At 42.5% G+C, this 17,702-nt stretch overlaps 2 protein-coding genes across 3 annotated transcripts in view; one reads left to right on the top strand and one right to left on the bottom strand.

Annotated features, from left to right (window-relative positions):
- Window positions 1–2,826, bottom strand: part of CAPN7 (calpain 7) — a 44,803-nt gene extending 41,977 nt beyond the window's left edge. For both annotated transcript variants that reach the window (XM_002759627.7, XM_035278187.3), the window contains exon 1: window positions 2,457–2,826. In XM_002759627.7, coding sequence (XP_002759673.1) covers window positions 2,457–2,558 — 102 coding nt within the window. In that variant the 5' untranslated portion in view covers window positions 2,559–2,826. The remainder of the gene's footprint in view (window positions 1–2,456) is intronic.
- The window catches only part of LOC144579965 (uncharacterized), a 35,633-nt gene continuing 20,487 nt past the window's right edge, over window positions 2,557–17,702 (top strand). The window contains exons 1-5 of the mRNA XM_078354566.1: window positions 2,557–2,659; window positions 2,696–3,116; window positions 7,106–7,520; window positions 8,774–8,884; window positions 9,519–9,760. Coding sequence (XP_078210692.1) covers window positions 2,557–2,659; window positions 2,696–3,105 — 513 coding nt within the window. The 3' untranslated portion in view covers window positions 3,106–3,116; window positions 7,106–7,520; window positions 8,774–8,884; window positions 9,519–9,760. The remainder of the gene's footprint in view (window positions 2,660–2,695; window positions 3,117–7,105; window positions 7,521–8,773; window positions 8,885–9,518; window positions 9,761–17,702) is intronic.

Below are 17,702 nucleotides of genomic sequence, written 5' to 3'. Positions count from 1 at the left end.
CCAACATGGAGAAACCCCACCTCTACTAAAAATACAAAATTAGCCAGGTGTGGTGGTGCATGCCTCTAATCCCTGCTACGGGGGAGGCTGAGGCAGGAGAATCGCTTGAACCCGGGAGGCAAAGGTTGCAGCGAGTCCAGATCACACCACTGCACTCCAGCCTGGGCAACAAGAGCAAAACTACATCTCATAAAAAAAAAACCAGATTATAAAATGAAAGCAACAAAATATTAATCTGAAACAAACCACACATTACTGATAGCACATACACTCATGAAAAAATTACCACTATTGTACAGTTTTATCAAAGTCTGACATTCTTTCTAAAAGAAAAAGTGAGAGTATCATGAGGACACAGCTCCCTCTAAATCTAGCTAGAGCTGGAGGGGTGTATTTGAAAATCCTCAGAATTGGAGAGAAGAGTGGACCGTGGTAGCTCATACCCTTTGATTTAGCAATTCTGTCCCTGGTAATATATCCAAAAGAAAATTCAAGCAAAAATTTGCACTAGTCATAAGAATTATTTATAAAGATATTAACTACATTGTTACTTATGATGGTGAAAAAACATAGTGAACTTAATGCCCAAGAGTTTGTAAATTAATTATGTACACTGGCCAGGCAACACAGCGAGACCCCACATTCACAAAAAATAAAAAATTAGCCAGGTGTGGTTGTGTCCACCCGTAGTCTCACTGATCAGGATTACAATTAGTAATTGTAATTACTCAAGGATTGCTTGAGGTTAGCAGTTTGAGGCTGAATGAGCTGTTATTAAGCCACTGCACTCCAACCTGTGTAACAGAGCAAGATCCTCTCAAAACAAAACAAAATATGGTACATCCACATAATGAACCACTCACTGTGCAGCTATTATTACTAAAAACAGCATAAACCAGTTTGTAAAAAAAAAAGTATATATACATATGCATAAAAAAACCACAAAATATACAGTCACACACCACACAACATTTCAGGCAACAACAGACTGAATATACGATAGTGGTCCCTTAATTAAGATTATAATGGATCTGAAACATTCCTACTGCCTGGTCACGTCACAGCCATCATAATGTCATAGCACAACACTTTACTCACATGTTTGTGGTGATGCTGGTGTAAACAAACCTACTGAGCTGCCAGTGGCGTAAGTCTACCGCATACAATTACGTAGGGTACATAATACTTGTTAATATACAACTATGTTACTGCTTTATGTATTTGCTATGCTGTACTATGTATTGTTAGTGTACTCCTATTTATTATATAAAAAAGTTAACTATAAAACAGTCTCTGGAATGCCCTTCAGGAGATATTTCAGGAGACACTGTTATCACAAGAGATGACAGCTCCATTCCTGTTACTGACCCTGAAGACCTCCCAGCCGGACAAGACTGGAAGTGAAAGACAGTAATACTGATGATCCTGACTCGGTGTAGGCCTAGGCTAATGTGTGTCTTAGTTTTTAACTAAAAGGTTAAAAAAATTACCAAATAAGCACATAAAATATTTTTGTGTAGGTGTACAATATGTTTGTTTTAGCTGTTATTACGAAAGAGTTAAAAAGTTAAGAAAATCCAAGTTTATAAAAGGGTTACAGTAAGCTAAGGTTGTTACTGAAAAAAGAAAATTTAAAAAAATTTGGTGTAGCCAAAGTGTACAGTGCTTATAAAGTCTACAGTAGAGCAGAGCAGTGAATGTCCAAGGACTTCACATTCACTCACCGCTACTCACCAACTCGGAGCAACTTCCAGTCCTGCAAGCTCCATTCGTGGGCTAAGTGCCCTACACAGGTGTATTTTTAAAAATCTTTTAGGCTGCACGTTTACTATGCACAAATACTTACCAGTGCGAGTAACTGCACACACCATACAGTACAGTAACATGTTGCGCAGACATGTAATCTAGGAGCACACAGCCTGGGTTTGGAGTAGGCTGTACCATTCAGGCTTGTGTAAGCGCATTCTACAGTGTTCGCACAACAAAACGACCTACGAACACATTTCTCAGTATCACATCGCTAAGGACGCATGACCGTACATCAAATGCTAGGATGAGAGATGGTTTTTATTCTTTTAAAATGTATTTAACGCGTATGCATTATTTTGATATATATCAGGCCATTTCCTGCTAGCTGTAAATCAGAGCCAAGTAACAGCAATAATAGGCTACTAACTACCCATATCTAACACCTGCCCCGAAGCAGCTCCACGGTGGGCATAGGACTGCAACTGTAGGAGCGGTGGCTGCAAGCCGCGACCCTGCCTCCCCACGGCCGCAGCGCCGGCCTCCGCAGCCCGGCTTGCCGCTCCCCTCAAGAGGAGGGTCGGGTGGCGGACGAGAGAAAAGCAAAGCTGGGGCCGCTTGCCTCGGCACCTGGACCCCGCCCCTCGGCCGCAGGCCCGGACCGGACTCCGACTTTGCTATTCCGACCGAAGCGGCGGGCCCGCCCCTACCTTGTAGTAAAACACCGCCTCGGAATAGCGACCTTCGTGGTCGCGCTGCACCGCCAGCCGGGCGAACTGCACGGCGTCCCGCTCCAGCGCCGTGGCGTCCATGGCGCCGAGGCCCCGCGCCGGGACAAGCAACGAGGCCCTGACGCAGGACGGCTCTTCGCGGACTGCGGCGGCCCGGCGGCGGCGGCGGCGAGAACTCGGGAGCGCCGCAGAGTGAGCGACAAAGTTTACTTTGGGAGGTGGAGGAGGAGAGCTCGCCTTCCCGGTGCCCGGCTGGGGCCCACTGCGACGACGCGCTGCTCCGCACAGCTCGGGCTCGCAGCCCACCCGGCCTCCCCACTTCGCGGCCCCGGCGGCCCTCGCCCCGCCCACCAAACGTTCCGCGCAGGCGCAGCCTGGCCCTCGCGAGCTCCTTAGCAGCTGGCGTGGCCAAGGCCAGGCTCGCAGGACCGCACGGGCGCTGGGTGGGGCTGGGCTCACGCAGGAGAGGGGCCACGAGGGCGGGGCAGAAAGGTCAGCGGCTGTCCACGTGACCGTCGCGGCGCCGGGGATTGGGCGGCTGAGGGCAGGTGCCACGTCCGAGCTGACCACACTCCGCCATCTGCGTGGTGGTGGCGGTGCAGGGCGAGGCTTTTGCTGTCGACAGTAGGCACGAGAGGGGTACGCGCTTTACAGATCCTTCCTCTGCTAAGTTTAAGGGATGGGCATAAAGAGCTAAGGAAGAATGCCTCCCACCAGCATCTGACACATTAAAAAAAATTATCCTGAGGACAGAACGTTCTTTAGAGCCACTCTTTGTTAACATTTATTTTCTACAAGCTCGGTCATGACCCTGTAGCCCCCCATTGTACACCAAGGTAGTATTGATTGAATTGTTAACAAACGAGGTAATACATTTTCACGTGTACTTAGGTGAACTTGATGCTGTTGTAATTAAATAATTGTTTGATTAATGTCTTCTCTCCCCTAAAGGTCTCAATTCAGCAGTAATACAAATGAATTAGTGATGGGCACCACCAAATTAATGCTGAGTCAAATACGTAAGAATTGAGTACATAATATATAATTCCATCTATAAGAAGAAAACGCTAGGATGTTAGAAGTTGGGAAGGGGGACAAAGGAATCTTTTGGGATGATGAGAATGTTTTGTATCTCAATGATGGTGTCAAAATGTATACGTTTGTTAAAACTTATCAAACTACATTTTAAGTGTGTACTTTTAATTTTTTGTTATTTACACTTGAAAAATGCAGGCCGCTTTGGCCTACATTTAAAATGGGACTCTTCTTAGTTTCTTTAAGTCTGTTTCTTCACATTTAGTGAAGCTTAACAATAACAAGTCTCATCAGGCTATTATAAAGACACACATAATTTGATTTTATACCTTGAACAAAGATGGTTCCCAAAGATAGCAACTACAGTTTGATAGCTGAAGCAGGGATGGTTCCTGGCTTTACCAGTTTGATCCTAATGCTGAGCACAAGCCTTATTCCAGAGCAGGTGTGTCTTACAGGATGTTGACATGACTCCCTACTTTAATATATCTAATGTGAGAAAGTCCTTCAGTACATGAGTTCAGGCCATATTCCCAACGTGTTTCAGTTGCTGTTTTGCACAAACTGACCCCCAAGCTACAGCAGATGAATATAGTTTTATTCACTCATAACAGGACTTCTGTACCAGCTCCCATCACAGCTTATAAAATTCCTAGTGTATCTTGAAGGAAGCCTTTTATTGCACACCCAGGTAGTTGAGATCTCTTCCTATGTTTATTCATATATTCTGTATAAGGAATTGAAATCTTATTCTTTGTTCATGTATTCAGTGAACACGAAACTACTTTGTGCCTGGCACAGAGCTAGACATTGATGATACAAAGACAAATAGAGAGTGAGACAAGGCAGGGGGAAATTGAAGCTTCAAAGTATTTGCAATCTCAACAAAATTGAGTCTTCCAATCCATGAGCACAGTCAATTTCTCCATTTCTTCAGGACTTCTTTAATTTCTCTCAGCAGTTTTGTAGTTTTCAAGTGCACAGGCCTTGCATCTCTTTTGCCAGATTTATCTCTTAGCAGTTGCTATTTTGATGCTATTGTAAATGGTATTGCTTATTTGACTTTAGTTTCCAATTACTGCTAGTATATACAAATAGCATTGGAAATTATATTTTGACCTTGTATTCTGTGATCATGAATTATCCAAAAAACCCTGAGAACTTGGTGGTGGAGCCTCACAACAGGTGCCTGTGTGCAATGTCTGCCAGAATGTCCAGTACCACCTCCACCTTAGGCCAGCTTTGTGACAGCGGATTTTGTCCAGCTTAATGCTGCATAGTCAACATGTCCTCATCCTGCAGCTTGGGAGCCGTCTCCCACGAGAGCTGAATCAGATTGAGAGAGGGATGAGACCTGGAGACAGACACTGAGAGCGCACTGGTCTGCACACACCCCTGCTCAGAAAGCTCCCTGTTGGTTCCCCCATACCCTCTGGTTAAATGGCCCTTGCTATTGATTGTTGAATTCCTTGGCCCTTCTGCCAATGTCAGAAGCAGCAGAGCGTTGTTTTGAAATTCAGGCTTGCAGGGAGCTTATAATCTGCATATAATTACATATATAATCTATTAATATATTTAATTCTATATGTGTTAAAAACATATAAAATTTAGGATATGTGTGGATATAAAATTCTATTGTGGGTGAAAAAGATATTATTACCCTTCTAAAGCTGCCAACCAAGTGATGGTAGTTTATTACTTCATTCAACAAATATGCAAAATTCTGTTGGCCAGGCACTGGGGGTTAAAACAAAATGTCCAAGACAGCTCACACTGTGAGACATTCAGACATCCTGTAAGACATTCAGCAGCCAACAGCTAAAAGCATCATTTGATAATTGCTAAGAGAGAGAGAAGGCAGAGGCTGGAGGAGCAGCATCTGAATCATCTTGGGGAGTCTAACACAGTGTCCCAGAAGAAAAGAGGCTTGAGTTGAGTCCCAAAGGCAGAATAAGAGCAAAGCAGGAGAAGAAGAAATGGATGTTTCAGACTCAACTAGAGACAGGAGTGTTGAGCTTTGTGTATTGGGAGGATTAGGATTCACTGGGTGTGGCTGTGGGAAGAGATGGGAAATGAGACTTTAGAGCGGTGCTTCTCACATTTAGCTGCTTCAGAACCACCCAGGGATCTGGTCATACATAGATTTCTGGGCTGCATCCCAGAGTGTCTGGGTCAGGAGGGTTGGGTGAGACCTGGGAATCTGCATTTCTGTAGATTCTGCCAGGTGATGCTGATGATGCTGGTGCAGAGACCTCACTTTGAGAACCACTGCACTAGATTTAGAAGGGAGTCACAGGAAGCTCAAAGCCTGTTCCCAGCCAAGCCTCTTAACCACAGCTTCATGGCCTTGAAATTCAGCACTCAGGGGGAGTGGATTATGCTAAGTACACCAAAGACAGGGGTGACTTTAGTCCCTTCCCTGCAATCCCATCTCTGCTGTGCTGAGTCCCTGGCCTTGAAGCTTTCTTCCTTCTTAGTTTCTTCTCCTGTGACCCTCTAGGACACATGCTGTGTTGCTGTTGGTCTTTGGTAGTTGCTGTCTCTTACAGTTGGGTGGGACAAGTCATCCTATTTACTACAGAGCATCACCAGCTGGGCTGGGTTTATGCAGATTTCTGAAAGCACACTGTCATCTTGTGTTCATGTGTGGCACTGCAGCTGGGTGTTACCTCTTAGGGGCTTGTGGTCAGGTCACAACTTTATCCTTTCAACAAACATTTATTTAAAACATCTACCATGGCTGGGTGTGGTGGCTCACACCTGTAATCCCAGCACTTTGGGAGACCGAGGCGGGTGGATCACCTGAGGTCAGGAGTTTGAGAACAGCCTGGCCAACATGGCGAAACCTCATCTCTACTGAAAACACAAAAAATTAGCTGGGTGTGGTGTTGGGTGCCTGTAATCCCAGCTAGGAGGGCTGAGGCAGGAGAATTGCTTGAACCTGGGAGGCAGAGGTTGTAATCCCAGCACTTTGGGAGCCCAGGTGGGTGGATAACCTGAGGTCAGGAGTTCAAGAGCAGCCTGGCCAACATGGTAAAACCTCGTCTCTACTAAAAATACAAAAAATAAGCAGGGCGTGCTGGCAGGCACCTGTAATCCCAGCTACTCCGGAGTCTGAGGCAGAATTGCTTGAACCTGGGAGGCGGAGTTTGCAGTGAGCTGAGATCACACCGTTGCACTCCAGCCTGGGCAACAAAGCAAAACTCCGTCTCAAAAAAATAACTAAGTTAACAAAATATCTTTGTAATCCCTGAAGAGCACAATAATTTTTAGGTCCAGGCCTCTCTGGGGCTCTTTGGAGATAACAGCTCCATCCCTGAGGTACGGTGTGGAGCAAATTTGAGAAGCAAATTTAGAAAGTGAGTTGGGGCCCAAAACCTAAAATGCAATTAAAAAAAAAAAAAAAAGAAACTGAGTTGGAACTAAATATCCTACTTAACTGGGACAGTTCCTGCTAGCTCTAGACAGTTCAAATGAACATGGGTCCAATATGTTTTTTTTAACCAACAGAAGCCAGAAATTTAAATCTTGGTATAAACATTACTGATTTTTAAGTAAAAATAAAGTGAAATGTTTTCCTTTTTTTTTTTCAGACGGAGTTTTCACTCTTGCCCAGGCAGGAGTGCAACGGTGTGATCTCGGCTCACTGAAACCTTTGCCTCCCAGGTTCAATCAATTCTCCTGCCTCAGCCTCCCAAGTAGCTGGGATTACAGGCATGCATTACTGTGCCCAGCTAATTTTTTTGTATTTAGCGGAGATGGGGTTTGACTACGTCGGTCAGGCTGGTCTCAAATTGACCTCAGGTGATTCACCTGCCTCGGCCTCCAAAAGTGCTGGGGTTATAGGTGTGAGCCACAGTACTCAGCAAGTGAAATGTTTTTCTAAGTACTGAGAGACAACATTGCACATCTAAAGGCTACACTGGGCTCACATCCTGTTATTTTGATTCTTTCTTTGTACTTTAATTCCTTTACGTGATTTTAGAGCAGTCTCAAGAAAGAGAGAAGGTAAGTGCTGACATTTGTGGATACAGTGGTGTGATAACAGGCTCCTGTCGTGGGGCTTTTGGCCTACTGGGAAGACACAGACATCAAACAATCAATAAAGGCCATTAGTGAATGAATCATTACAAATGTAGATGGATACTCCAAAGGTAATCAACAGTTTTGTAAGAGTTCATGGAAAAGAAACTGACGTGAACTAGGGGTCAGCACAGACTTTCCCAGAGATAGAGGGAACTGTTTGTGCAGTGGTCCATGACAAAACTGAGCGTGGAACAGAGGCCAGTGTGGCTGGAGCAGAGACAGTGAAATGCCGGAAGAGGCTCGCAAGGTGGTGGTGGGGGTCAGGCATGAGACCGTGTAGGGCCTTGTAGGCTCTGTTAAGTGTTTGGATTTCTATAATTCTCAGCACAACATTGTAAACTGCTACACTCAATTTTAATTTTAATTTGAGTTTCTTTATAGAGGGGTTCTAAATATTTGTAAGGATTGATATTTCCATGACTTTTGTTATTAGTGATCTTCCAAAGAACCAAGATAAAATTTTTATTTATAAATTATAAATATATTGATATTTAGAAATATTTATAATTTATAAATATATACAATATATTTATATATAAAATTTATAAATCTGAATATCTATAAATGTATTTATACATTTATAAATATAATTTATAATTTTTCATATCATATCTATTTATAAATTTATAAATGTTCATATATATATATAACAAAGCTCATTCTATCTTATGATTACCATATGAGTCCATTGGATCCCTTTATAATCTAAGCTACCTTTGGGATCTTTCTATACGTGTTAAAATATTTTGCCATTTTTATCATTGTATGAATGATTTCATCATTACTCAATAATTCCAGGCTATAATTAAAAAATGCTAAAATAATAGAATGACAGAAGAAAGATGAAGTGCCTAAATGGATAAAGTAATTGTGAAATGATAATAATTAAATTAGCCTTCAGTTTTCTTGTTATATTGTCCAAAGTTTCGCATTGTCCTTCAAAAAGGTATAATAGAAGTCTGGAGATACTATCTTTGTAGCACAGTTTTAGTTTTCTTTCTAATTACACTATTTTGAGATAATTGTAACTTAGTATGCTATTGTAAGAAATAATACAGAAATCTCATATACCCTTTATCTAGTTTCTCCCAGTAGTAGTATCTTGCTTGCATAACTGTAGTACATCAGGACCAGGAAATTGACATTAATACACTTCACCACTTTTGCACTTTCAGTTTTCATTGGACAAGGTAGATCCGGGGTCCTCAACCCCTGGGCCACAGATGGATATCCGTCTCTGTCCTGTAAGGAACCAGGTTGCACAGCAGGAGGTGAGTGGTGGGCAGGTGAGTGAAGCTTTGTCTCTATTTACAGCTGCTCCCCATCACTCATACTACTGCCTGAGCTCTGCCTTCTGTCAGATCAGCCATGGCATTAGACTCTCATAGTAGCACAAACCCTCTTGTGAACTGTACATGTGAGGGATGTAGGTTGCATGCTCCCTATGAGAATCTCATGCCTGATGATCTGAGGTAGAGCTGAGGCAGTGATGCTAATGCTGGGAAGTGGCAGCATATACAGATTAACATTAGCAGAGGGGTTTGACTGCACAGAGACCATAATAAATTGCTTGTAGACTCGTATCAAAACCCTGTCACTGAGCAGCAAGTGACAGTTAAGCTGCATCTGGTGGCAGGCTTTAAGTCAGAATCCAACACTTATTTTAGTAATTACATGGAGTGTGTGGCCTGCAGTCCCCTTTCCCATACTACACACTTGTCTCAGTTGCCGTTTTGGTAAGCCCACAAGCTAACCCTAGCCAAAATGGTAAAAAACAAATGTCACCAGAAAACTTATTTGAAAGGGGGAAAGACCCAATGATGACACAACAGAAGACTCTAAGACTGCCAAAGGTGAGAAGGAAAGGTGAATTTAAAAAATACCGAGAGTCCTACTTAAATTATGGGTTCATTGCAACAGATGATTCACATTCCACAAGCCTACTTTGTATAATATATGGTGACCAGCTATCCAATGGAGACATAAAACTGCTTTGCCACCTGGAGACCAAGCACCTGCATTAAAAAACAAGCCTTTGGAGTTTTTCAAAAGAAAAAAAAAACATTAACATGAAGAACAGAAGTGATTATTGAAGGCCACCACTTCATCAAATGTGTCTGCACTGAGAGCATCATTCTTAGTGGCTAACCACATTGCTAAAGGTAAGAAGCCCTTTACTGTTGGTAGAGAGTTGATCCTGCCTGTTGCTAAGGACATTTGTGATGAACTTTTAGGAGTGGCTGCAGTTCAAAAGCTGGCACGTGTTCCTCTTTTGGCTAGTACCATAACTAGAGGAATTGATGAAATAGCAGAGGATATTGAGGCACAATTGTTAGAGAGGATTAATAGGTCACTGTAGTACACAATCCAGGTTAACCAGTCTACTGATGTTGACGAGGCAACAATTTTTGCTTTTGTGTGATATAGTTTTCAAAAGGATGTGCATAAGGATATGTTTTGGATACTTTTATTTCTAACCAATACCATAGCTGCCAAACTACTCAAGTCTTTGAATGATTACATATCAGGAAACTGAATTGGTCATTTTGTGTTGATTTGTGGAAGGACAGAGTGGCTGCCATGACTAGATGGCTTTCTGGTTTCACTGCTTGGGTCAAAGAGGTCGCTTGTGAATGTGAGTCTATGCACTGTGTCATCCATAGAAAAATGCTGGCTAGCTGAAAAATGTCACCTGAAGTTAATAATGTTTTGCAGGATGTGATTAAAATTATCAGCCACATTAAAGTACATACCCTTAACTCCTATCTGTTCACGCAGCTCTGTGAGGAGGTGGCTGCAGAGCACACACGTCTTCTCTTATACACGGAGGTAAAAGGCTTTCTAAAGGTAGATTACTGGCCAGGGTTTTTGAGTTATGAACCACTTCAGAGATTTCTTTTAGAAAAACAGTCACCATTGGCAGCACATTTCAGTGACACAGAATGGGTTGCAAAACTTGCTTCCTTGTGTGACGTATTCAATCTGCTCAACAAACTCAATCTGTCGCTTCAGAGGAGAACAACAAGTATTTCAAGTCAGCAGATAAAGTGGCTGCATTCAAAGCCAAGCTGGAATTATGGGAGTGACAAGTGAACACTGGGATTTTTGACCTGTTTCAAACATTAGCAGAGATTTTGAAAGAGGCTGAGCCAGGGCCTTCTTTCTCCCAGCTGGTGCCTGATCACCCATCTCAGTTTCCAAAAGATTTTGAGCATTACTTCCCAACCACAAAGACCGTCAATCTAGGAACGAATGGATTTGCAACCCATCTGTGAATAAGCCAGGTGAATTGAGTTTGTACATGCTTGAAGAGGATCAACTGCTTGAGACAGAAAATGACGGTGGCCTTAAAAGTATGTTTGAGACAACTTCAAATCTTCTTATGTTCTGGATTAAAGTCAAAGTGGAATATCCTGAGATTGCCACAAAAGCACTGAAAAGCCTGCTTTTATTTCCAATGTCCTATCTTTGTGAAGCTGAAGCAGGGTTTTTTGTAGTGACAGAAACCATAACGAGATTATGGAGTAGACTGGACATAAGCAACACATGCCAGATGTCACTGTCTCCCATCACTGCCAGATGGGACCATCTAGTTGCACGAAAGCAAGCTCAGGGCTCCCACATATTCCGCATTATGTGAATTGTATAATTATTTCATTATATATTACAATGTAATAATAGTAGTAAATAAGTACACAATAAATGTAATGTACTTGAATCATCCCCTCCCCAACTCTGTGGTCTGTGGAAAAATGGTCTTTCATGGAACTGGTCCCTGATGCCAAAAAGGTTAGGGACTGCTGAAGTAGAGAGTAAAATTTTTTCGCATCCATTGTAATGGTGAAAACAAGCAAAATGACGGAGAAAGTCATTTCACAATTTTTGTAACTATTTTCTAACTTTGCAAATCTTCAGCACACTGATTAGCTTCACTAAGCCTCAATTTTCTCATCTGTAAAATAGGTAGGTTAGTACCTACCTCATAAGATTTTAGAAGGATTGAATGGGATAATGCCAGTAAAGCCTTTAGCACAATGCCTGGCACATATGAAGTATTTGACAAAGTTATGTCCTGCAGCACTCGGCTGCACTCTTTACTCCTCATAACTGTGCTCTTTTGGGATAATCTGTCAGTGCAGGGGCAGAAGAAATGGTTACAGAACCATTTAGCTTTTATCTCATTTACCTCTGAGCTGTTTAGAATTCCACTCCTCGAACTCTAATCATTTTGGGAAACAGAATCAACAACAGCATCCTCTGAAGAGCTCAGGCTTTGATAGGCAATGGGAGTGTTAAATCACATCTTTTTCTTATAGTCTCTGAGTACAGCTTCACAATCCTTTACTGCATCCCTAAACCAGATATGTTTCAGAATTTGAAATTCACAGAGAACAACTCCCAGAAAGTAGGACTGAATCTTGATAAGGCACTGGAAACATATACCAAACTGCATTTCAGAATTTTTATAGATTATTGCAGTGTGCTTGCCTCTTCCTCCCTTTCGATTAGGATTTTCCAATAGGGATCATCTCTCTATCTCCTTCTCCTTAGTTATTTCTCCTTGCTGTGAGAAATAACTGAGCCCCTTGCTTAGTTATTTCTCTGCTGTGATCTTAGTTATTTCTTGTCTTCTGCTAGCATTTGAATTTGTTTGGTCTTGTTTCTCTAGTTCTTTTAATTTTGATGTTAGGGTATTGATTTTAGATCTTTCCTGCTTTCTCCTCTGGGCAATTAGTGCTATAAATTTCCCTCTAAACACTGCTTTAGCTGTGTCCCAGAGATTCTGGTACGTTCTGTCTTTGTTCTCATTAGTTACAAAGAACTTATTTATTTCTGCCTTAATTTAGTTATTTCCCAGTAGTCATTCAGGAGCAGGTTATTCACTTTCCATGTAGTTAGGCAGTTTTGAGTGAGTTTCTTAGTCCTGAACCTTTGTGTGTCTTTGCACAAGAGATGGGTCTCCTGAAAATAGCACACTGATGGGTCTTGATTCTTTATCCAATTTGCCAGTCTGTGTCTTTTAATTGGGGCATTTAGCCTATTTACTTTTAAGGTTAATATTGTTATGTGTGAATTTCATCATGTCATCATGATGCTAGCTGGTTATTTTGCCCATCAATTGATGCAGTTTCTACATGGTGTCACTGGTCTTTATATTTTGGTAAGTTTTGCAGTGGCTGGTACCAGTTTTTCCTTTCCGTATTTAGTGCTTCCTTCACGAGCTCTTGTAAGGCAGGCCTTGTGATGACAAAATCCCTCAGAATTTGCATGTCTATAATGGATTTTATTTCTCCTTTGCTTATGAACCTGAGTTTGGCTGAATATGAAATTCTGGGTTGAAATTATTTCCTTTAAGAATGTTGAATGCAGAGAGATCTGCCGTTAGTCTGATGAGCTTCCCTTTGTGGGTAACCCAATCTTTCTCTCTGGCGACTCTTAACATTTTTTCCTTCATTTCAACCTTGGTGAATCTGGTGATTGTGTCTTGGGGTTGCTCTTCCAAGGCATATCTTAGTGGGGTTCTCTGTATTTCCTGGGTCTCACCAGCAGAAGCTGCAGAACAGCATAGATGGCTACCTGTTCTTTCCTCTGGAAGATTTGTCCCAGAGGGGCACCTGCCAGATGCCAGCTGGAGCTTAGCTGTATGAGGTGTCTGTCAGCCCCTGCTGGGAGGTGTCTCCTAATTAGGAGGCACGGGGGTGAGGGACTCACTTGAGGAGGCAGTCTGGCTACAGTGGCTTTGCTGAGCTGTGGTGAGCTCCACCCAGACCTAACTTCCCTGCTGCATCATTTACACTGTGAGGGGAAAACTGCCTCTCAAGCCTTAGTAATGGTGGGTGCCCCTCACCCCACCATGTGCAAGCATTGCAGGTCAACTTCAGACTGCTGTGCTCGCAGTGAGAATTTCAAGCCAGTGGATCTCAGCTTGCTGGGCTCTGTGGGGGTGGGATCCGCTGAGACAGACCACTTGGCTCCCTGTGTTCAGCCCCCTTTCCAGGGGAGTGAATGGTTCTGTCTTGCTGGGGTTCCAGGTGCCACTAGGATATGATAAAAAAACTCCTGCAGCTAGTTTGGTGTCTGCTCAAATGGCTGCCCAGTTTTGTGCTTGAAACCCAGGGTCCTTGTGGTGTAGGAACCTGAGGGAATCTCCTGGTCTGAGGGTTGCGAAGACTGTGGGAAAAACATAGTATTGCAGCACAGTCCCTCACAGCTTCCCTTGGCTAGGGGAGGGAGTTCCCCGGCCCCTTGCACTTCCCGGGTTAGACTACGCCCCACCCTGCTTCTGCTTGCCCTCAATGGGCTGCACCCACTGTCTAACCAGTCCAGTCCCGTTGTCTATCCAGTCCCAATGAGAGGAGCTGTGTACCTCAGTTGGAAATGCAGAAATTACCTGCCTTCTGCATTGGTCTCACTGGGAGCTGCAGACTGGAGCTGTTCCTACTCAGCCATGTTGCCTGGCAGTCCCCGTTTTTGATTTTTGATGTTTTAAAATATCCCCTGAGGAAGACATCTTGGGAGGCCTGGCTAGATTATTGTATCAAGGTAACAACTGCAGTAGTTTCCTGCTTACCCACAATTTCATTTTCTACTGTTTCAGTTACCTGTGGTCAGTGTCTGAAATATTAAATAGAAAATTCTAGAAATAAACAATTTAGAAGTTTTAAATTGCATGTTGTTCTGAGTAGCGTAATGAAATCTTACATTGTTCCTCTCCATCCCACCAGGATGTGAATCCTACCTCTGTTCAGTGCATCCATGCTGTGCACACTACCCTTAGCAGCTGTCTCTGTTATCAGATTCACTGTTGCTGTATTGCAGTGCTTGTGTTTACCCTTACTTCACTTAATAATGGCCCCAAATTGCAAGAATAGTGGTGCTGGTGAATCGGATAAGCCAAAGAGAAAGACATAAACTGCTTCCTTTCAGTGAAAAGGTGAGAGTTGTTGACTTACTAAGGAAAGAAAACATTGTATGCTGAGATTCCTAAGATCTGTGGTAAGATGAATCTCCTGTCTGTGAAATAACAACGAAGGAAAAAGAAATTCGTGCTAGTTTTGGTGTTGTACCTCAAACTGCAAAAGTTATGGCTACAGTGCATGATAAATACTTATTTAAGATGGAAAAGGCCGGAAATCTGTAGGTAGAAAACGTGAACAGAAAAACTTTGGAAGCGCTTGAAATGTGGCTATTACGTGGAATGCTGCTGGTACTGTATACAATTTATACCAGATCCCAAAATCTTAGTACAAGAGAAAACATATTTCATTAATTAATTTTTTACATGTGTTACATGTTGAAATAATATATGAGCTATATTGAGTTAAAATAGATTTTAAAAATAAGTTTCATCTTTGTTTTATTTTAAGTACGTGCCTACTAGAAAATTTGAAATGACATAGGCCTCTCACATTGTATTTCTGTTGGCACCATTCTTCTAAGACTTTCCCGCAGTGCATTTCAGGCTGTAGCACTTGCTTTTCAAGCAATGTCTTGACGATGTTCTCTAGTTGTAGGTCGCATATTGGAATCACAGATGAAATGGGGTCAGGAGTCCATAAAGGAGTCTTGTTTGCAGTAAGACTTGTAAAAGAGAGTGGGAGGAAGAAAGACAGGGAAGGAGAGCCACCGGCCAGCACTGTGGACCTGACGAAGTCGCTTCCCATCTAATGGGGAAGATGTTGTTCTTTAGAGGTGTCCCACGGTGGGGCAGAAATGGCCAGGCCCTTGTATCACTGCCCTGGTTAATTACTGGTTGGGGACTCTCTTAGTCCATTTGTGCTGCTGTCACAAAATTCCACAGACTGGATAATTCATAAACAATTTAAGTTTATTTCTCACAGTTCTCAGGCTGAAAGTCTATGATCAGAGCACTGGCATTGGTGTCCCGTGAGGGCTTGCCACTGCTTCCAAAAGAGTGCCTTGTTGCTGTGTCTCATATGCCAGAAAAGTGGAAGAGTAAGAGGGACCAGGCTGGGTGTGGTGGCTCACACCTGTAATCCCAGCACTTTGGGAGGCCAAGGCAGGTGGATCACCTGAGGTCAAGAGTTCGAGACCAGCCTAACCAACATGAAGAAACATCATCTCTACTAAAAATACAAAATTAGCCAGGCCTAGTGGTGCATGCCTGTAATCCCAGCTACTTGGGAGGCTGAGGCAGGAGAATTGCTGGAATCTGGGAAGCTGAGGTTGTGGTGAGCTGAGATCATGCCATTGCACTCCAGCCTGGGCAACAAAAGTGAAACTCCATCTCAAAAAAAAAAAAAGGACCAAACACTGTGAGAAGCCTCCATTGTAAAGGCCTTAATTCCATTCATAAGGGCTCCACCCCCATCACTTAATCACCTCCTAAAGGTCCCACCTCTTAATACTATCCCATTGGTGATTAATTTTCAACCTGAATTTTAGAGAGGACACATTCAAACTATAGCAGGAGCTGTCTCAGGGAAAGCGTGCTTCCACCTTCAGGCTGAAACCAATGTGAAGAGATAATAACTGAAGGCAATCAGCTTCCCACACTCTTCTCAGCTGAGCAGTGAGTTCTTTCTTGAGAGGGGATCTGAGCAGAACATCTGTGTATCTGCCACATTACACTAAAAACAAAACTGAAAACAAGGCAGGGCATGGTAGCTCACACCTATAATCCTAGCACTTTGGGAGGCTGAGGCGGGTGGATCACCTGAGGTCAGGAGTTCAAGACTAGCCTGGCCAAAATGGTGAAACCCCATGTTTACTAAAAATACAAAAATTAGCCAAGTGTGGTAGTGTATGCCTATAATCCTGGCTAGTCAGGAGGCTGAGGCAGGAGAATCGCTTGAACCCAGGAGATGGAGGTTGCAGTGAGCTGAGATTGTGCCATTGCACTTCAGCCTGGGCGACAGAGCAAGACTCTGTCTCGAGAAAAACAAAAACAAATTAAAAAAAAACTACACACAAAAACCCCTCACCTGCAAATAATCTCAACTTTTCATGAAAGGTTTCTGTGGTAGACAGATGAATGTCCCCTGCCCCCTGCAAGATGCTTACAACCTTATCTCTAAAACCTATGAATATGCTACTTTATATAGCAAAGGAGACTTTGCAGATGTGATTAAGGATCCTAAGATGGGAAAATTGTCCTGTGTTATCCAAGGCAGGCTTGATGTAATCACAAGAAAGCCAGGAGGATCAGACATAGAGCAGGAAATGTGGGAACTGCAGCAGAGTTTGGAGTCACTCGAGGACGGGAACCATGAGCTAAGGAATGCAGGCCTCTAGAAGCTAGAAAAAGAAAGAAAATAGATTCTTCTCTCATGTTTCCAGAGAAACAAAGTCCTCTCAATGTCTTGGTTTTAGGATTTCTGGGCTCCAGATGGGTAAGAAAGTGAATGTGTGTTGTTTAAAGTCACCAAGTTTGTGGTAATTTGTTACTGTAACATATGTCTCTAGTGACATATGACTAGAGAATATTATCAATGCCATTTCCTTCAGTGATGATGAGGAAAATGATCTTCCCAGGGTGGGCCAAAAGTTTTTTCACTCTGAGTTCTGATCCCCTACTAATATAGTAAATTGGCTACAATAGAACATTTTCTCTCTAAAGTGTTACAATGGTGGTACAAGTTTATAGATCACTTTCTGAGGTCCTGGGGCTTTCTCTTAAGGTTAACAGCCTGAACAATTTTAGGTAAAATTTACTAAGAGACACGATTTTGTTAAGACATCCTGCTCCAAATTGCCTATGCCCCTAAGGATTCTTTGGGGGCATAGATTAATTAATCTTTTAAAAATTAGTTAATAATAATCATTGGATAAAGTACACAAGTCTTACTTATATATCTCAATACATTTGTAGACATGTATTTAACCATATCTAAATTAAAATAGAAAACATTTCCAACATTCCAGAAGGCTCCTTTGGGTCACCTCCTAGGCAATGCCACCCTCTAATCAGAAATAAACACAATTCTAACTTCTGTCACTGTAGATTAGTTTTACCTGGTCTTAAATTTCATACAGTTGGAATCACAGTTATAATATATACTATTTTAGTCTGACTTAAAAAAATTATTATACTTTAAGTTCTGGGGTACATGTGTAGAACATGCAGGTTTGTTACATAGGGAT

This window comes from Callithrix jacchus, chromosome 17 (assembly GCF_049354715.1).
Source record: "Callithrix jacchus isolate 240 chromosome 17, calJac240_pri, whole genome shotgun sequence".
Taxonomy (NCBI): Eukaryota; Metazoa; Chordata; class Mammalia; order Primates; family Cebidae; genus Callithrix; species Callithrix jacchus.
Note: the sequence above shows the minus strand (reverse complement) of the source record. Positions and strands in the feature narration are given on the sequence as shown.